This window comes from Micrasema longulum, unplaced genomic scaffold (genome assembly GCF_059751315.1).
Source record: "Micrasema longulum isolate JH-2025_06_02 unplaced genomic scaffold, ASM5975131v1 h1tg001644l, whole genome shotgun sequence".
NCBI classification, from domain to species: Eukaryota; Metazoa; Arthropoda; class Insecta; order Trichoptera; family Brachycentridae; genus Micrasema; species Micrasema longulum.
Genome location: NW_028278823.1, coordinates 409754 through 432657, shown reverse-complemented (window position 1 = coordinate 432657; position 22904 = coordinate 409754). Strand labels below are relative to the sequence as shown.

Below are 22904 nucleotides of genomic sequence, written 5' to 3'. Positions count from 1 at the left end.
GGAGAAAATGTTCCAGGGTATACACAGCATCACAAGCAGTTCGTGAAAGACATCAACCATGGCATCAGCAGTACGTACGACGACAGAGTACGCCACTTAGCCGGAGACAGCGGCGTGGTCAACGGGGGCAAGGCGGCGGTTGGCTTCCAGCGCGCCTTCGCGCACGGAGGACATTACTCGTCTCGTGCCTAACTACTTTGTAATTTTGTACATTTTTTACTTTCATACATTTTTTTATAAAAATAACTGTCGGTAATGAGACCCTGTAACTAATAGGGACCACCTACCATAAATATGATTATATTTGTCTTTACATTAGTCAGTATTTAAGTATTATTATTTGAGTACGTTTCTTTGGTGGAATTTACAAAATATGTACCTGTATTGTAAGTATCTTAAATAAATTAAGTAAGGATAATTATAATATTATTAGTGAGTTTTCTTTAACGACCTGTACTCGTATAGAAGAATATTTATTATGAGATTCTATCTATGTATGCATGGGATTTTTTTTTATTCGAAAGTTAAATCTGATGGTTGTTGTATGTTTTTTTGTAACAGTACAAAAGAATGGTTGTATGTAATGATTTTCAAGTAGTTAAAACACCTTTTGTTGGATGTAGAAATAATCGAAAATATAAAGTCATCAATTCTCGTTGAACGTGACGTGTTTATTTGTATAAAATTTTTAATTACAAGCTTGAATTATTGAGCTGATTGCAATCATTGAACAATAATCAGATCTTCCATTTTACGGAATGAAATCAGTGCTGAGTTCAAAACCTCTTTTATATATGTAAATATAGCTAGATACTATGAATACTAGTACATTTGTATTAAGATTCCTTATTACTTATTCCTTTCCAATTCAAGTAGGCGTAAATAATAAAAAAAACTTCTGAACATGAAAGTGAATGTAACGTAGTTTGATTAAAATAAAAGATAAAAGTAATCTAAAGTGAAATGTTTTAGGAGTGTTTAGTTTGGGGAAAGGTAAATAACTTTTTTTGTTTAAATTGTATATTCTTTTATTTTTCTCGATAAACAATACAATATATAACAATATAACGAGCAACAAATAACAGTTGTATAAAAACCATAAACAAAAGCATATCTACAAATTCAACATAATACTGCGAATGCATTTCATCCACAAACATATTTACAAAAAAAACCACAAGACAAAACGATACGAGAACATAAAACTTAATAATTCATCAAAATGCAAAGTATGGTATGTACATTATTTATAATATATAACAGATTAGTAAATTGAACTAAATGCACGCGCTGGTTCTTTACAATTTATGACGTCATTGAGGAATGAATAACTGAATGGATTACACTGTAACTACTCTCATCGAAGAGATGATAGCTTTAAAGTCAAGGAACCTCCGAAGTTCCGCAGTTTTGAGTAAATTAAAATTTGACTCGATTCGAATCCCTCAGATCACTCTACCCCATAAAGCGTAAACCGCACTCAGCAACCCAAACGTAACAAAACACGCAGCACTAGATTATGTAAGGTAAGACACGCGATGCAACTGTCGTACTCATGTGCGACATGGCTGTAATAATGGACGCACTCGAGAATCCGCATGTTAAATTGTCCTGAAATGGAATCGGTTAAAGAAAAGTGGAAGGTATCGGAAGGCGGGCACTGGGACATTCGTCCGAGCCCTCTCGGCGGTTAGTGATATCCGGCGGAGTCGTCGTGGCCGGCATCGTCGGAGCCGAAGGACAGGTGCGAGTCCCCGCCGCCGCCGTACGAGTCGCCGTGGGAGCTGCTGCTGAAGCTCGAGTAGCTGGACTGGCCGCCCGCGAAGGAGTGGTCCTCCGGGCCTCCGAGGCCGGCGTCGCTGCCGCCCCAGCCGCCGTGGCCGGCGTCGCTGGCGCCCCAGCCGCCGTGGCCGGAGCCGCCCCCGAAGCCCCCGTAGCCGCCGCCGCCGCCGCCGCCGCCGCCCAGCCCCTCGTGCGGCGCGCCGTACGTGTAGCCCAGCACCTCGAAGTAGTCGTCTCCGCCGCCGCCGCCGCCGCCGCCGCCGCCGCCCCCGTGGCCGCCCTTGTGGTGTATGTGCTTGTACACGGTGTGCGTGTGGTGGTGGTGCTTCACCTTGTACGGCACGTGGATGATGACCTTGTGGTGACCGCCGCCGCCGCCGCCGCCGCCCGCCGCCGCGGCCGCCACCGCGCACGCCAACAGCGCCATCTGAAACTAACCGCGCTCATGTTGTATCTACTGTTGTTATCCGACCCTCAGTAACTCCAGCGTCCCTCCTCACTCTGGAATCTATCTATCGAGAAAGGTCATCATAATTCACATGTTCTATAATAATATAATATATTTTTGTAAACATCGGTTGTTATTGTTAAAATGAGATCGCAATACAGAAAACGACACAAAAACGCAAAAATGTAAAGGACATTTTTAGATCATAAATAACACACATCTATAGAGTATCGTAAACTGGGTTGAAAATAAGAGCCGCTCAAGGATGGTGACGGGTGACACGTGACAGGTGATGATGACAGGTGGCGCTTGTGGGTGACAGAACGAGAGCACTCATTGGGAACTCACCGACAAGTGGGCAGCCATGCTACGAGAGGAGATATCGGCGAAGGAAGTAACTGGAAGTGTATCCGACTGCAGCAGTCAGGCTATAATGCTGTTCTCGGCCGCCGCCAGCTTTTATATGACGAATTGAAAGTTCCCAGGCCCTGAAGTAGGGGCCCGTTCCTACACGCGCTCGACTCACTGGTGCGGCGTTCCGCAGTAGTGACAATAAATTGCATAACTTTCCGCACAAAATTTCTTCGGCATTCACTATTACAGTTTCATCTCGTTTACTTTTACCATCGGATGAAAGGCGATCGCATTGTTTGACTTTTATTTTATTTGGAACCGACTGACAAAAACATCGGACCGATGCTCGCCGCCCGAGCGCCGTTCAGTGACACACGAGCGAGGAGCAGCAGTACGTTGCATTTTACCGATGCACATTTTGGTCCTCAAATCTATTCATTTTGTCGCATTTGTGAAAATAACACGATAATGTTCCCAAACTCGGAAACAAAAATGGTTCATTTTTATGCTCCTTGATGTGAAGTGAATTCATTTACCCACCTATTTACTCCCTTTCTCGTTATCAATTACGAACTGTGATAAATGAGTAAGTATTTTCAAAATATTTTTTTAACATTACAGAAACATTTTTTGACTATTATCAGAATTATTTCAATGGAATAAGTAATAATTTACTTTCAATAAAAATCAGAAAGGCTATTTATAAAAATGTGTATATTATATTCCAACATTGTTATTTGCAATCGGAAGAGAGCATGTTTTGAAAATAATTTTAAATTAAGATACTACCTCTGTTTACATAGTAACAAAAAAACGGCCTACATAGTTGATTTATTGTTATTATTATAGTCTTTGGTTTCGTTTGTGGTTTTAAACCACCACAATATTTATTATTATCCGCTATTTTTATTGATTACTCATAAGTATGTAAGTGCTACTCGTAAAGTTAAATATGTACTTATTTATAATAAACATACATTTTGTGTTCTAATTACTGGAAACAAGTAGGTATAACGTGAAACTATTTTTTATTCAACGTTTCATACATTGGCAAATTCATTTTGTGTAGCAATTTTTACCAACCAACAAATAAAATTAATAAAAAAATATCATCTACCTAATCTTCTCTGACAGATTTTCGTTACTAAATTTTTCCAGGAAATCAAACATGTAATTAATTTATTACCACAACTGCCGTAAATATATTCTGAAACAAAATGAAATATATATTTTACAACTATCAAATAGAAATTATTATGTTATTTGAATTTAATTTAAGCATGTATAGCTCTATAAAATCCCTAAAAAAACATTTTTTAAATTAATCGCAAAGTATTATTTTGTATTTTTAACTAGTCAGTAACTGAATTGACGTTAAGGGTAAAATATCAAAATTTTCTCTATTGTTTGCTCTGTCTTACATAAAAAAATCAAAGCTAATCAAACATAAGAAAAATACATAATTTAATAAAAATCCTTTAGCTTTGATTCATGGTTAAACCAATTTACCTGTAATTCATTAATTAAAGCAATAATAAGCCAAAATCATTAAAGATGTAGAACATAAAAAGAATTTCATGTCAATGTTACAAATATATTCAGTTATAGATTTGCATTTAAAATTTTTTTATTACAAATTTTATCAAAACGCTTTAAAATATTATTTGATGCTTTTATTCAATAGCGATAATAAAAACGGCTTTATTGAAAATTATTAAAATATAATTAAACATAGGCAGAATAGCAAATAACACTCAGTGGGTAAAGAAATCACCTAGAAAGCCAAAAAACTATATAAATAAACCCATTAAACCTGTCTCGACTTAAATGTTCCCTTCCTTAAAAAAAGACATTCATTGATATTTCAAGTTTGTGCATATTTGTTTTTCATTATATATTATACTATATTATTTATGTTTAAGTAACAATAATTCTTGGCACATATATAAACTTTATATTTGCTTAATAAAAAAAATATATTTCTGGCATTTATAACTAAGCAGTTTTAGTTTTTTTGTGTTATTGTTTTATTAGTATAGGTCTACTTATGCTCTAAATAATAAAAAATCTCCGTCTTAGAACAGGCTAAGCCATGTTAGATGGATACTATCATAAACAGAGAACACTCGATTTTCATTTTATATTAATAAGTTTTATTAAGATTCCTTATTTTTAAATATGTATACTTATTTTATACTATAAATTTATAAAATAAAATATATAAATCAAAGTACTAATATAAATTTTAATTTTACTTATTTATTTATTATATATACGGATTAAGCCAATAACAATAATTTTATGAATATGTATAAGAAACATAAATAATATAAAAGTATATAGCAAAAACAAACAATAAAATTATACAATACGAGTATATTCATAAACACGATCAACAAATGTACAAGACTTCGAGCTAATCTATGCCAATCCATCTTCATCCCAAACTGTGTTAATGGCGAAGAGACAATATGATTATAATTTAGTGAGAAAAGTGATGATTCAAACATACAGTTACAAACATTTTTTTTCCAACTAAAGCTTTTACACTAATATGTTTATAAATTTGAATAAACCACTTTAATTTAGAGTTTTACTTCGACCGGTTTCAAGGTTACTTACCTCGTCGTCAGGAATTAATTCTTGTGTGTAAATATTATTGCACAAGTTTCGAAAATATAAATATATATAAAATATTAAGAATAAGAGATAAAATAAAATAAGATAAAATAAGCCTTTATTATTGAAACTAAGTTTAAGACAAAAAAGTATATTTTAAGACGCGCATTTTAAATGTTATTTTTTTACAATCAAATGGATCAATAAAGGGAAAGTTCAAATTATATTCACGAGCAAAACGTATAAGTGGAGAGTTCTGGGCATAGTTGCCAGGGAAATTTAATGATAACTCCGACATAAGAGCCGGACTATCAAGGCGTCCACTAAGTATGTCATAAACAACCCCCACGTCTAATAGTAGACGGCGATCTACTAAAGTATGCAAGTGAACAAGTTTATCTGATCATGCCACGTCTTCCTTGGTCGTCCTCGTCTTACGTTCCTAGACTAGCACGCAACATAAAGCGTAAGACAGATCCCGCCTTCACGAGAGAGATGATCACGATACGTGTTTAGTTTACCGTTGCAGTAGTCGTGTTATCACGTGACGGGTACATAATTTTTGCAAGTAAACAAATATTTATTTTAAATGGTTTTTTCACACCAGAATATTTTATAGTCCCTGGACTAGTACCTGAAGCGTAAGACTAATCACCCAACCTTCATGTAAAAAAATGATCAAGATACGCCGCGATTGGTATACCAATGCAGTGCCCTATGCACCATTAGGTACGGAAAGGGAACGATGATGATGATGTTGAAACAAAATACTTTTATTACAATATTTGAGTTTGTCCAAATGTCTGTAGATCGGGCTTATGACCTGTTAATGGCTGGTTTAAGTGGCCACTTAACGCACTGTATAACATTCACCATTTTGCCTATTTTGAATATCCATAAAAATTGGAAAATTGTTTTCAGGCGTTGCCTAGTATGTGAAATAATTCAGTCAAATAAATCTCTTCACAACAATAAAGGTTTCAGCTTTTTAACTTTACTAAAATCAACAAATTGAAGAAATATGGATGTTCAAATAAAGGCAAAATGGTGAATATTACACGGTGTGTTAAGTAGCCACTGAAACCAGCCATTGACTGGTCATAAGCCCTGGAAATGCCTAGACTTCCATATTACCTTATTTAAGGTATTCTCAATCCCTGTTGTAATTTGTTAAAATACTTTTACATTTTTAGGTTATGTAGCAAGTAATTATTTTATTTGGCAATGTATTCCGCAGTGGTCCATCATAATAATAGCTTACTTCCGAGCTACATAAACGATTGCGTTAGCAGCAATTTACTGTTATTCAATATTTAATATGATTTGTTACATATTCTTCCGAATGCTTAACGTGCTCTATTTAGCAAAATATAATATTAATAACAAAACAACCTACTTGTCTTCAAAATAGTATACAATTATTTTCTAAATTCATTTTATAGATTAAACTCTCGGTTTTAATTAATCTAAATTATATATTCGTTTTTTATTTTATTCAAAAGTATTAATAACAAGACCGAGATAATAAGCCTCATGGCATGGAATGCTCTCCCAGCAGAGGTGCTAGTCTGTGAGAGTGAAGTGATGTTTCGGAAAAAAACTTAAAACCCACTTGTTCTCTAAATTATATGAATAAATCCGTAGCACGTGATAGCAAAACAAATTGTTTTATGTAAATGACAAATTTTCAATTAAATTTATTTAAATAAAGAATCACTTTATAAATAGCGATTTGAAATGGCGCTTTATAGGTTATTCATAATAATAATAATAATAATAACAAGGATACAAAGAAAACAAAATAAAATAATTAATTGATTGATTTGGTGTTTATTTTGTAGAACTCCATATTTAAACTTATAATATTAGGAATCAAACACTGATTTGAGTCTACTGAACACTTTATTTTATTTTTACAAATATAAACATATAAAAAAAAAACTTCGTGACAATTGTTTCGCCTTGTTAGGGCATTTTCAAACGAATGTGAATATTTTATGGATTGAATGTCTTTATATAGTTATATAATTCAAGGTACTTAAGTAGAAAATAAAAATAATAAATATTTCAATTATGTTTTTAAATTAAAATGAACAGCAACCTGTTATAATATTATTGATATTTTTTCGACAGCAATTATCTTAATTTGCAAAACTATAAAGCTTCATAAATTATCTCACAATACATACTTGTATGTCAATAAATACTTACTTTGTTATATTTTTCCCGAAATTCAAATACAAATACCTAAATTTCCTATTACCTATTAAACACTTAGCCTCGCCCTTAACCATTAGTTTTTCCCTCAATTATGATTAATGTACAGGCTATACTTCATAAGATTATTTTCTACTTAAGTACCTTGAATTATATAACTATATAAGGACATTCAATCCATATAATCTTTACATTCGTTTGAAAATACCCTAACAAGGCGAAAAAATTGTCACGAAGTTTTTATTTTTATATGTTTATATTTGTAAAAATAAAATAAAGTCTTCAGTAGACTCAAATCAGTGTTTGATTTCTAATTTTGTAAGTTTAAAATAATTAAACTAACACACACATTATCCTACCTGACCCCTACGACTGAACTGTACAAAAAAACGCCCCATTTTGATATAACATACTGACACACAAATGTAATATGAGACAGCAACGACACTACCATATTAAAATAGCAAAGACAAATGCAGGACTGTCAAAAATACAATGCAATGGACCTGTAATGACTTACCTTTGCGCTTAAAAAATTACACTGGAGACAAATTTAAAATCAGCCTTAAAAAGCACATGTTTACTATACTTACCAGACGAGACATAACGTAACTAGACCTTATAGTATTTCTTATACATATAACCTTGCGCGTTTTTAAAAATAGTGAATTAATAAATAAACAAAACCATGGTGTCAACAAAATTTATTCACATTATTTATAAAAAATGGCGCTATTGTTATTGAACATATTTATGTATACACGAAATTAAAAATATATACCAACCACCCTACTTAATTGTTCCAGTTTAGCATATTACTTACATATATTATTAAACAAATTTAAACGTTATTTTTTTTATTACAATATTTTATGTCAATGTTAACATATTCTTTTGGCTAGCAACACAAAACAATGTTATAAAAATGTTTTTAAAAATGTTAAAAAAAACACATTATTTTGTAATATATATGTATACATATATGATTTTAATGTGTTAAATTTTTAGCACAAGAGTTTGGGGTGATATTTCCTTTTGATTTTTATTTTGTACGTTTTATCTCATGTATTGTGTAAATTTTGTATTTGTTTGTAAAACACATTGAATGTATATATTTTTAAATACTGTCTTTGGAAACTTTTTGTCATTTTTTGTTTTCCATTTTCCGTTTCCTGTGATATTTTTTTTCTGAGTTAGAATCATTTTCAGTGTATAAAAAAGAATTTTAAATCCTACTTAAAAATAAAGCGATTTTTAAGTAGGAATGTTACTTGAGATTATAAAACAATTTGCAACAAATTATCAGTTTCCATTATTTCTGCCTATTTCTTCTGTAGAAAAAAATGCATTTTCCAATGAGGAACATGCGAGTTTTTTTGTCTTCTTAAAATTGAAATGATACAACTCAAAAAATCATATCATAATACATAACGTAGATAAATAACATGATTGTGAATCTTACACCTGTTGCTTTTAATTTCGCGACGAACCATCTAACATTTAATTAAAAAATAATGAATATCACTCTCAATTGCAAATCATTTAATTAAATAGGTAGTGAAAATATATTACAACTCTCATCCAATTAACGAAAGATTTATATTATTTAATCTTCTATCATAATTTCTGCAAATTATACATGATAATTTTATTCAATGCATTATTTTGCTATAAACCATAACTTCGTGTTTTAAAAAAAATATATATATCATACAATTATGTTTGTACGTTAGCGGGTTATTTCCTAGTCTAAATTTAATACAAACATGCTAATATTTAAAGAAAATTAATTACTTCATGATTTAAATAGTTTAAAAGTAAAAGAATTACTTATAATAATAAAAATACTTTATAGTTTTATTATTATAATTAAAATGCAGTTCCACCAAGAAATGTCAGTAGAAAAACTCAATATATCAAAAGAATTACTATAATATATCGTCCGACTAACTTGCAAAACTCCAATCTCCAAATATTAAATTTTCATAGGAGGGTGAAAAAACCGTGTGATTTCAAAAAAATATACTGTTTGTTCGCCCTCCTGTATTTTTTTTATTTTTGGAGATTGGAGTTTTGCAAGTTAGTCAAACGATATTCAGCAATGTGTTTGTGTGACTAAATTACTCGATAGTGGTCTTTGACAAGAAAAAGATAAAAATAAAATATATTTTAAAATATAACCCGCAATCTCTGTATACAAATAAATTCATATACAAATAAATTCATATTAGTTACGTAAACCTTGACAAAGAAGCTTGTTTGCTTTGAAACCGGTCGGTGAATAATAAAAATTAGTGGTTAAAAACAAAGTTGTTTTATTTATTTTATTTACAAATAAATTTATTTGATACGACTTCTCGATAGGAAAAAGGAAATAAAACGAGAGAAAGGGATGAGTGTTTAAGAAAGAGATCGGATAACTATATCATATAAGAGTTTATTCTTTTTGGGTTTTTTTTTTAGTAGGCGATGTGGATCAATGTATTTACCGGGTTTATCATCCCCTGCTAGAATCTAACCGTGCATAGAGCACTGATTGATTTGTAAGTAGTAATTTAATTCACACGAAGGCAAGAGAATAAGTCTTAAGTTTCATACACAAAACTGTTTATACATTTGCCAGGATACAAAAAAAATATAAGTATATCTGTAAACACGAGGTACCTTTTTATTACTTCTGTGTCTGGGCGGACTGTAAAATACATTTTTTTTCTTAATTTTTAAATAAAACCAGAACTCTACACACGATTGATACTCTCAGGAAAAAATCCTGATAAAGAAAACCGAGTTAAGATTGGTCTCCTTTAAGTGTAATGATTACCGTTATCGATTACCATGCTTCAGGTACCGGGTATGATTCCCAGTAAGGTCAACATAAATTTTTTAATGTCATTAAAAAAAAAAACACTGAAATATTTCTGCTTGTTTGTTTGATTGAACTTTTTGGAGATGCCTATTTGTAGATTGACGGGCGAATTGCCAAATTGCAATTTCTTCAAACCAATTGACCAACAAAATAAAAGGTGTTGTTTATTTAATTTAAGTTTCAAAACGTATGCAAGAAAAAAAAGAACAAGTAATTAATATCGATACCAGTCTTCAATGGGAAAAGGAAAAAAAGAAAAAGGAAACGAGGAGAGATTAAGGAAGAGAAAGGGAATGATTCTTTAGTCGTGATTTAAAGAGAGATATTGTATAAACAACTTTGATATCTAATAGCAGATTGCCTTTATACATAAAATGATGGAGATACGCTAAAATACGAGTACTAATGAAGTGCCTTCAGCACTACAACTGGTACGGAAAATTAAATTATGATTAATTCGAGAATATTTTTTTTTCATTAACATGCTTGAAAGATAATAAGATCTACTGTATCTTAGAGGATAAAACATGGGAGTCCACTTTTTGCCGTTTCGTAGTTTAAAATGCAGAAAATTTCGCAAAAAGCTATTTTATAAGTGAATAAAACACCAAAGTCCACTTCGTCGTAAAATGTTTTTTTAAATTGCAATGAAAAAGTGTGAGGTCCATCTTGTTTTATTGCAAAAAATATCGCTAATCCCAGATAAGCTAATTTAATATATTGTACTTTTATTACCTGAACGATAACTATTTTACTTTCAAAGTTCTTCATATATTGAAATTATCGCACTTGGTTAAAAAATTATCGTGTTTTGGAAATCACGATCTCACAAAATCTTGTTCCCTGAACATTTAGTTCAACGTGACTCCCGTGGATTATCCTTTAGGGTACAGATATTATTATGAAGTTTTACTATTTATTTTCCTTTGTGAAAAACAAAATCAAAGTCTTGAAATGTTATTGTTGAAGAACGAATATTCGAAATAAAAAAAGTACAAAGTGTACTAGTTTACAATTAATCAAAACGAAGAAAAACTTTAGATCGTAAATGCCAAATTTGTTCGAATAATGTTAACATAGTGTATTCGGGTAAAATAAAATAATTAAAATAACAAGTAAAAAGTCCTATGTTCCTAGGTAATATTACTCTCATGTATCTGTATAATTATTATTCTAGGAGTTGATTGACTGCGTCTGTCACTTATACTTGCATTACTAAAATTTGAGCTTTGTTATTGTGGGATCACCGATAAATCAGTATCACTTTCGTCTGTTAAAATTTGGCTAGTTGCCAACTCAGTAATAAATGTACAAATAAATGTAAAAATCGAAAAAGGTTGACACTTCAACGAAATAGTTTGAAAGATGTGTTAACCCTTTTTACTTATTACCCTATGTTGTGCGTGCAATGCATCGTGGGTTAAATAATAATTCTCTTTATATTTGCTTCCTTATGACAATATTTGCATCTATTTTTTTTTATGAGTTACGAGAGCATTTTTCTTTAATTTTAATTTTATAATACTTAATTCGGGAATATTTTTATTTGCTCACAAAATTTAACTGACTGAAAAAATATTAATAATACTATAAATACAAATACATTTTATTATTTTTTACGTACCGAAAATAATACAAATACAATATTACTTATGTAGTCTCAAAATTCATATATGTTGATTAATTTTTTTTAATGGATAACTAATAAAGCGTATCCGAGATTCTATCATACTAATGTCCTAAGAACCGATTAAGTTAGGTCCGTAGGGTCGATTTGATTAGACCATGAAGACAGATTCACGAGTTGGGCTGATTTAATAAGGCCTAGAGGATTTCTACCATATATCTAGAGATGGCTCAAAATTAACAGCGGAGAGACTATCACTCCCTCTCACCTCTGTTCACTGTACTTACACATCTATAAATCTCATACCCAAAACCCGTACGATTTTTGCTCAGAGACATCTCTCATTTATCGCACCGAGAGTGTTCAATATTTTGGTAAGAGCTTATTTAACTCTCAAGGACAAAAACTATTTTCAAGAAAGTAGTTAAGGACTGGATTTTCCTTAGTGGGAGGGATTTGAGTAGGAAACTCCTTGATGATTTTCCGAATGTTTGTATGTAATTATTTATATATATATGTATTTAAAAAAATATATTTCTTATGTTTCTGATCCTGTATTTGTGGTAATATACTCATGTGTATGTGTCAACTAATTGCTAGTCCCATCGCAACACAGGACTTTTAGTCCCAGGGAGTTGGGACTTATGTCTCAGATAATCGACAATAAACTTATGTATGTAAATAAATAAATAATAGTAATAATAATAATATTCCTCCTTAAAAAAATTCAATGCTTATCAGTTCATGGTTCTTCGTTCTTATTCTGAAAGCACCCTTTTAATTTCCATTCACATTTCCTCTTGCTTCTCCATATAGTGTCCATGCGGCTCAACAGTAGAATTATCACCCATTCAATATTAAAGATGTCTCTCGATATTTTTTATTCAATTGAGTACGAAATAGTATTTATTTATGATTATTTAACTACAAATACTATTATTCAAATTTTTGTTAAACTTCAGTTTTTTATAAAAATTATATTTTCTGTTTTGAAAACGCTTTGAAACTTAAATGACAAAAGTAAAAAAATAAATAACTTCGTTTTTAACCACATATTTTTTTTTCGACCGGTTTAAAAGAATACAAGCTTCTTTATCAAGGTATACTTATCTAATTAATTCCATCATATTTTATTCTATCAATATTGTGAAACGTTTAAAAAAAAAGTTTTTAAAAACGAAGTTGTTTCATTTATTTTTTATAATGAATACTCACGTGCTTCAAATATAAAATATAGATTTAGATACATTTGTTTTCTTGATTGGTTGGCAGAAATTGCGATTTGGCAATAAGTCCGCCTATGTTAAATTTAAATCATGTACAAAAAATAAATAAATGAAAAAATTAAAAAAGAAGACATATTCACGAAGGCCCGCAGAGCCTACTTATTGACGCGCTAAGGGCCAAATTTAGTATTGAGTAACAGTAGGCGACAGCTGACTGTTGCATGTTTATAGTTTATATAAATGACTAAATTAAGGATATTTTACCTGGCGTTTTGGTAATTTGACATCCATACAGATGAGTAAACAAAACTCAAATTTAAAAACGTGGTTATTAGTAACTGATTTAAATTATAACCTAACAAAAAATACGACAAAAATTGTGTCATGATAAAACAACAAAACTCGCATAAACAAAATTGTAAATATGTACCTAAACACAACGACCAAGATCAGATAAATCAGATTAAAACACCTGTGAAAGCAAAAAATACAAAAACGCACGACAATATCCGCCGCCCCTTTTTTTTTCTATTCAACGAATTTATGAATCACCAAATCAGTTATATATCTTTGGTATTTTTATTGATTTTCTAGGCGTTATTAAAGCGGTGCGTTTTTATATCGCACGGCTGTACTTACAAGTAACAAATAGGAGTATGGATTACAAATATAATTACTCTTTGTGCTCAGAGAAAAGAAGTAAGAAATATTTTCATACTTAAACAGTGTGGAAATCTCCCGGTAGGTTTTTTGAAATATCAAATAAACTTATTGTGCTTATTAGACGAAGCAATAAAAACTGCAAAGCAGACTTTGTATTGTAAAGTAACTAAGTTAATGCAATCGGCAGTAATATTGTCTATAGAAATTGCACTTGAGTAAGACCTTTTTGTAAGGAATTTGTCAAATATTCCGTTATATTTTCTGTAACATTTGGTAAAAAAGACGCGGAAGGAAATAGCAGCCCGCTGTCGTGATTTTTCAAATGTTTTACAATATCGGAAGCCATTTAAAGATTCGTTACAAATTATTCAATTCTAGCATCGGGGTGTGCACACTATAAAATGCACCATCGCCATCGTAGCTTAATCGCACATGGCGGTGCACAGGTCACTGCAATGGTACGCTGAACGTGGCGTTTGTCGATCATCCACGTGAAGGTAAGATAACGAGTGTTACGCTTCGCGCAGTCGATTCATGTCGTTGCCAGGAATCGTAATTGAATCGAGAGTAGCCGTCGAGTCAAAAACAATCGTGTAAGATCTTTATAGCCTTTCTTGTCCATTTTTAAAACGATTTGGATTTTAACATATTACAACAGAGATGGAGAACGTAATATGGAGGTCTGGGCATTTATAGGTCATATAAACTGGCATTGGCTGTAAAAATCACTATTCGGCAAATGTTTGAATGTGCATGTTAATTTTTATCTGACTGAATTATTAGGGTGTAATTCAGTCCTGGTTTACAAACATTTGGACAGTCTAAACATATTATTAAATTTTCACTTTGTCCTTAACAGCATTTAAATTTTTCGCTGACGCTATTTATTTAACAATAAATTTTGGGTATGCGTCATTTTTTAATTTTAATTTTTCACTATTATTTTTTGGGTGAAAATGTATTTTTTACAAATATTTTGACATTCTCAAAATATTATAGATTGAAAGGACTGCTAAGTGGGAGTATGGACATTACAAAAAGGGTTTTCAGGCGTTCCTTAGTAGGTATATATGAAATAAATCGGTTTAATCACTCTCACGCCAATAAACGTTTGAGCTTTTCACTTTATTAAAAGTCAACAAAAATATTACAATGCCGGATCTCCAGCCTAGATGCATATAATCGACTCCTTTATCACTATCCGCATCTTTTATAATAGATAGATATTCTCTATCTACGTTATTTTAAGATTTAACTATATTAAAAATAAACGAATGACGTTAGGTACTGAAAACTTTAATCGCGGATACCAAATTTTATGTAATTTTATTTTAAAGCACGGAAAAAAGTACGCTGTTTGTTGTAAAAGCATGCTTTCAGTAGACACAACACGTCGTAATTTGCCAACCTGCCGATGGTAATGCCAGTAGGAAGAGCAATGTCTTTACACAACCGTATCTCTTCGGATATCGACATCTTTCATATTAGTAAAAAAAAGTTCAGGGAGGATAGCATCCTTTTTTTTATAATTGCTGGGTATTTTTATTTTTCCATCTTTGTATATTTTAATTTTATTATAACTTTTTTCGTTTTCGTATTCCTTGAAATATTTTTGCAATGTACGAAAACGTACAAAAATAAATAAATTGAAACTAAAAAAAATAATTTTGCACTTTTTTTTTACCACTGAATAATTTGTTTGTATTTACTGGCTTTATATTGACCTACTTAACTTCAGAAGTAACAATACGATTTTCTAAACATGCTAGCAACTTAATCACAATAGCCGCACTTGTCGGTAATTACCGACGCGAAAAAAAAACATGGATTTAGCGATGGTTAAAGACTTTTAATCGAAGTGATGGACACTTGACAGACATCATAGCGAGAAAAAAAAGACATTTTTGTATTTTTTATTTTACCTTTAATTTATTGTTTTCTCGTGAATGTCGTCATAAAGTTTTCATTAAAAATCGACACGTACTATAAGATTTCATTGGGATCGTAGAACAATGACGGATGAGCGAATAATGCCACATTTCATTTTTTTGTTTTTAATAAATAAAAATATTTGCGTTCTTATGATTTACCCAAATATTTAATTTTGAGGGCCATTTTCAACGAGTTGTAAATAACTCACTATTAGAAAATGGGAATCGAGTTGGGGTAGAGTGGGATTCGAACCACGGACCTTTGGTCCGTGAGTCCGAGACACTAGCCACAGGATCACAACCCGATACATTAACTAATTATTTTAAAAAAGAAAACTCTTTTTCCAGGTTTGAAAAGAAAAACATATGTATAACTTTTCCAAGTATCAAATGGTATACTTTTGTATTTATATTTTCTTTCTTATTATTACTGTAAATTATTTTCTTTTATATTATTTTTTTAATATTACTGTATCCGTGGATTGTAATGAAAGGCGTTGCACAATAGATGTTTTTTCTTGGGAGATTAAAATTTAAATCAGCAAGGCTCCGGTACTGCAGACACGATGAACGTCTGTTTTTCTGAGAGACGCTCAGAACTAGAGACGTCTAAAAATAAAGTGCCACCCATATTGAACCTTCTTGATATCACATTAACCAATTTACAATGTTTTTGTTATATTATAAACCATAACAGGTTCATCTATAAACAATAAATAAAAAAACATATTAAAAAATGTATACCGTAAGTTCTCCTCTACGGACATACTTATAATTCGTTTCAGATTGATGTTTGTTGAATAATAAAATGTTGAGGGTTTCTACCAGGCACGTTCGGATTTTGACGATCGAAAAATATCATAGACAAATATCGACCACGAGATATGCTGGATTACTTAGGATTTTTATTTTTCGCCGACACGTGACAATCATCAAATGGCGACGAAATAAGAATGTGCCAAGAGTGTCCGTAGGCAATTAAAAACTTATTTTCATAATCTTTCTATGCTTCTAAACGTCTCAGTTAACTGCAAACTTCTGTACTTCCATCTTAGTTCACGTCCTGTAGTTCAGACATCCTTAGAACTGTAAGCAGGGGTGGCACGGTAAGAAACAGATGTCTTGTGAAGTGTGCAAGAGCGGTAAAGGCTATCGGGAGGCATTCACCGAATGTGGACCAGCCAACCAAATCACTATTAAATTCCACTTAATTTTAGGTTGCAGTAAAATAAAGTACTGACAACATTTACACATGAACGCCTATTACACAATTTACGTTGTCATTCTATGTTACATTATCTGAAACTAAAATACAGTTTTTACGAAAATTTCGTTTTAACAAGAAATAATGACACCACGCAAACACTATATTGTGAAATAATATCAAACACATCACAGGATGTTAACGAAATTTCCAGAAGTGATTATTTTATCATAATCGTTTTGGCACCTAATGGTGCATATGGCTCTGCATTGGTATACAAATCGCAACGTATCTTGATAATCTTTGTTATATGAAGGTAAAATGATCGTTTCATGATGAAAATGAAAATTACGTTTCAGGCGCCAGTCCAGAGGCTATGGAATACTCCAAAATAGTTCGTGTCTGTCTTCGGCCAACACAGTCATGGCTACAGTTTTTTAGGATGCACGCGGTGTCATTCAAAAATAATATTTTGAAAAGGGTACAACGATCACAGACAAATATTATTCAGAGCTTTTGTACAGATTTGATATTGATTTGAAGCAGAAACGACTGCATTTGGGGAAAAAAAAGTGCGGATCCATCAAGACAATGCACAGGTGGCAAAAATTCATCAATAAGACTATGAACTGCTACCTCATCTAGCAAATTCTCCAGATGGCTATTTTTCTCCCCTGCGACTATTTTCTGTTCCCAAATCTAATGAAATGGCTGAGCGATATGAGATTTGAGTGAAATGAAGAAGTCATCACTGAAACAAACCCCTATTTTGAGATCTTTGAGAAAACCTTTTTTTTGGAAGGATTAAAAAAAATTGAAAAACGCTTGACTAAATGTATCGAGCTAAATAGAGACTATGTTGAGAAATAAAACGCTTGTTTGTCGAAAAAAAAACAATTTTTGGTAGACAGCAAATGAGTTCGATCCGCCTTCGGATTTGTACGCTGGTTTTACTTACCAATGCAGTGCCTTGTGTACTATCAGGGCCCCGTTTACAATGGGAAGTTAACAGAGTTATCTTCGACTGTCTATAAAGAACAACCAATTTTTGTGTACAAAAATGAGTATATATTTGCATAAAGTTTTGAAATATTTTCGTCGGTAACCTATAATTGAACACGTTTAGAAGAAAAAATAGTTTGCATATTCTGCTTTTCATACAAAAAACTTAATTTTACTTTGTAGATAATATTAAAGATAAATGTCAACTTCCCATTGTAATCGGGGCCCAGGTAGAGACATGTCACTCGAGCATCGACGGAATCAAATCATTTAGAAAATATTCCAAAAATCTTACTAATGAAAAAGCCAATTTTAAGCAATGTACCTGATCACTAAACAATATCAACACAAACCAAAAATATAATTCACAAATCAACAAAATTTGATTTAAGGTGACCAAACAAATCGTTGTTTTAAAATTAGTTCGAAATTTGAAATTTGGAGATGCCTTACTCATGAATTGAACGATCGATATGTTACACAATATTTTAAATATGTTCAAATGTTTGTAGACAAGGACGGATTTGGTTATTGAGTTACCTAGTTATTTTGAGTAAATGTTTAGACTTCCATTTTCCCTTCTTAGAGTGGTCTCAATCTCTGTAGTATTAATTCTCGTATACTATGTCAATCGTAATATCATTTTAAAGTAGGTTTTCGTCTGATACAACGATGATTAAAAAGTAGATACATTATATTCAAATTATGACAGAACGTTTTCAAAATAAATTGTAAATTAAAGATGGGCGTTTTAGTTAGCGTTGGCAAAGAATCTGATTACTGAAGAAATCAACTACTAAAAAAATTTATAAAAATAAACGAAACTACTTTTACATGTAACGAAAAACCAATTTTTATGAAACTGTTTTAAATGTTTCGGAAAAACATGTCTTTCATTTTTTTAACTACCTCGATTAACTTAAAGGAAATCTGTATGTTTACTTGGTTCTCCAACAGGAATTAACACAGTGCCACAGGGTTATTAAATATTCGAACGCACTGTACCACCTTGTAGTAATTACGACTGAAATGATTACCAAATAAACATAACCCAGACGTGAATGAACTTGCGATTGTATCGTGCGTTCATTTTGTTTTGTCTGCTCTTTTTTCCTTTCCAAATGCCGCAGTTTGATCGCCATTAAAGAGTTTTTTTCTTCTGCCAGCTCATTTCGATAAAATTCACCGGAGAACGTCAACTTGATTATTTAATGACTTAGTCGGGATTTTCATTTCACTTTTATTATGATTGCAACTATTGCGTACGAAGCAGCAGCGTATATAGGATGTTTCTACTTTAATAATTATAGGAGAGTCTCGGAAGAAATTTAAATGGAATATGAATTAAATGAGAAAATGTATCTCAAGGACAATAGGTGTCTTAGAAGAAATATGAATGCATGATTATTTTAAAGAAAAAAGTGCCTCAGAAGAGGTTTGAATGCATTATTATCGAAAGGAGAATAGGTACCCAATAAAAAGTGTCAAACCAATATTATTTGAAGAACAGGGTGTTTGGAAGAAATTTATTTAAATAATATTACATGATCTCAAATGATAATGTATTGGCTTCATTTAAGAAGCGCCTGAAACATTATTAGAATATTTATATCCGCAAAACCCTAACATCCGTTTTTTTTATTTTTGTTTATTTATTAAAAAGGTTAACCCGTTAAGCCTCTATTTAGAGGCTTGTGCTGACATATGCTGAGGTGGGAAAGAGGGAATATGTAAAGAGTTTATGAAAAATACACCACAACACCCAGATGAATTGAGAAAAAAATCTTTTTTGAATTTTTTTCTTTCAACTAGAGGGAATCGAACCCACGACGCTAGTTTCACAGTTAGCCGTCTAACCAACCGCGCCACGGCACCTGTCTAGACCAATTTTATTTCCTTACTTTCCTAGATCTTCTTGCTGTCTTCTTCCAAACTCATTACCTGATCCCCCATTCATGGTCGTGTAATGTGTAAAACATAAATTTTTAATAATTCTTTTTTTTCTGATACATCACATGATTTATTATTTAAAAAATTACATATATCCTCGTTTTCAGCTAGACTTATAGTAGCTGATGTTGTTTTACTATATTATATTGTGAATTATGTTATACATTGTCCATACATTGTAAATGAAAGAAACTTTAGGATACCATTTGAAAACACCAGACTTAGATGTACTTACACAAAATATTTTGAAAAAAACTATGCGCAGTTCTCTTCAAATATTCTCAAACCCCAACAAATTTAACGATCCTTTTGATACATTTAATATTTTGTCTACTGATTGAATCAAAAACTATGTCAAGTACAACAGATTAAGGTTAAATCAGTAAAAACAACGTTTAAGTTAGTCACTCCTTTAGTACTTAATTATTATTATGGTGAATGTACTTTTATTTATTATTTGTAAAACATTTAAGTTTGTACGTGAAAATTTTTGACGGAAGTTCATTGTGATTTATTATATTCATTGTGCGTTTTGTAACATAAATAATTTAGATGTACATATATACCAGTTTTTCAACAGTCAACTTTAGTCGACAGTCTGAATATTTTGTTTATTATCTCTGTTTATTAAGTTAGTCTTCTTTGTTTATTCTCAAATGTAAAAACATTTCAAAAAAGTGTATTATTAATGGCATGGGTAAGGTCACATGATTTTTATTATAGTTTATAGTTTGTAAGAGTAAAATATGAATAATTGAAAAATTAAATATAATTAAAAGACGAATGATACTTTCATCCACAAATTTGGAATATCCAGTGACCGGTTTCATCGCTTTCGCGACATTAAGGAGTTCAATGTGTTTATACAAAACAGAGGTAAAGATAGATAATTCAATCAATTCAATTCAATTTACTTTCAAACAATATATATTATTTGTATTTTTATTTCGGTATTTATTCATTCAGTTATTTATTATTTTCACTTCGTAACAATTAAATTGTACTCTTTTGAATTACTCATGTAGTATCTTTTTAAACATATCTTTATTGAATTTACTTGTAACTTTTGTGAAGAAGGCATTACTGCAACCTATTAGTGTTTGAAATTTTTATTGCGTATTTTATAAGCATATCTGTATTGTAAAATCTCCCTGAATGTTTACTGTATAAAAAAATTAAAAAATGTAATAAGTTCCATCTGCCTACTAAAAAACAGCTGTTATTTGAAAATAAATATGTATTTTATTTATAATCAAATTTGTAAAATACTGTCAGTTCTTATTGCATAAGTTTTTTTAATGTATAATAAATTCAACTAATTTACATTTCTAAAAGAGATAAAGAACCATTTTGAAAAGGAAATTTTAAAGTATTAGGGGTTAAAATAAGTTTTTTCCGTTTTTTCCCAAATGAAGCGAATAAGAGAACACATAAAAAAAATGCAACAAATTAGTCAATAACGTATTTTCCTTCATTATTTTATAACACAAAAAAATGTACAACAATAATTTAAAGCATCTTCACCGTACACTGCGCAAATATCGCGAACAGCTTCGACCCCTTTATTCCCTTGGTTGAACGCGAACAGAAAGAAGTTTAAAAAAATCTCGTTTTCGTCTACTTGACATTCCGTTTTGAAGGCTAGTTCTCAAATAAAATAATACGAGTATGTGTAACGTAAAACGTTTTTCAAATACTTTTGGGGTCCGTTTTTAAATTTGGAAAAAAGGACACAACTTATGTTAACATCCAACATATTTGTTTTTTACAAGATATTTTTTTGAGTTGAATTTTTTTAATTTTTTTATTTTTGGTTTTAAAAAATTAATTATTTAAAAAATACAGAAAACGAACTAGAATAAAATCGATTACTTTTGTTTTTTTAGTTCAAGGATTTTGAAAATGAAGGAGACCCCAATTGTCCCGTAAAGTCAACACGCCAAGTTATTTTTTTTATAATCCATTGCCCAAAAAAAATTATCTTAAAAACTCATTTATTTATCGTAGCTGCTCCAAATTTAACTTACTTTGTCCCATTTAGATATTTTAATACAACATTTTGTGACTTAAAAAAAAACTTTTTGAAACACTATAAAATGAAACATTTGTTAGTATGTAATAAGTATATGTATCTTTAATTATGCTCATGTTATTTTATTTAAAAAAATAATCGGTCAACTATATTATAAAAATCCCTCTCCTACACTTTAATACAATAATAGAGAAGTGGCGTTTATCTTCTCAGTGTATCCCTACAGGGAAACGGCGAGGCAGTCATTGACTGCGTTGGAAGACTAATCGCAGGGTATGTGAATATTTTTTATTGGATATAAGGGACCGTAAAATATTGCCCTATACAACCACCTTCAGAGCAAATATTTCACTTCCACACTACCACGAATCGAACTCGGGACCTTTAGAATGAAAGTGATATCTCCACTCGATTTTATTTTATATGATATTTACCTGAGAATAGGCATCAAGTCGGGAAATCACTCGTCTAGAGTTATGGTTCTATTTCACACGCAGAATTGTATTTGTTCGGACACATAATGAGAAAACGACCTTTTATGACCTCGAAACAAGATCTATTCGTATAATCCAATTAATGTTTTAATCTAAGCTGACTAGCGTTTTTATTCTTGATTAAACGAAATGCGGTGTTAATTATTTGCGATTAATTAAAATTTACTACGCAGGCTAATTGATTACTGCTAAACTAAACCCTGAAGATCAAACCGCTTAAGATGATATAAACACTTGAACATTACAATCTGGAATTTCCGATACACTTTCTCTCGTTTTTTGCGCTGCAGTGAATTTGAGCATACAAATCTTCCAGATATTCGTAACTTGTAATTACTGTCATAATACATATATACTGGCACATATACAAATAATTGCATATATATATATAAACCTGAGGAAAAAAGTTGTTTTGAAACTGATGTAATAAGTGCGTTACGAAGGGGACATATTTTCAGTCAAACCGGTTGAACGCAGTACCAAAATACA

The 22904-nt window shown here is 31.3% G+C and overlaps 1 protein-coding gene across 1 annotated transcript; it reads right to left on the bottom strand.

Annotated features, from left to right (window-relative positions):
- Window positions 1–1002: 1002 nt before the first annotated feature.
- Window positions 1003–2209, bottom strand: LOC148274457 (uncharacterized). Its single transcript, XM_088237105.1, has one exon. It carries the CDS (start codon window positions 2207–2209, stop codon window positions 1691–1693), a length of 519 nt encoding a protein of 172 aa, XP_088093231.1. The 3' UTR covers window positions 1003–1690.
- Window positions 2210–22904: the final 20695 nt, after the last annotated feature.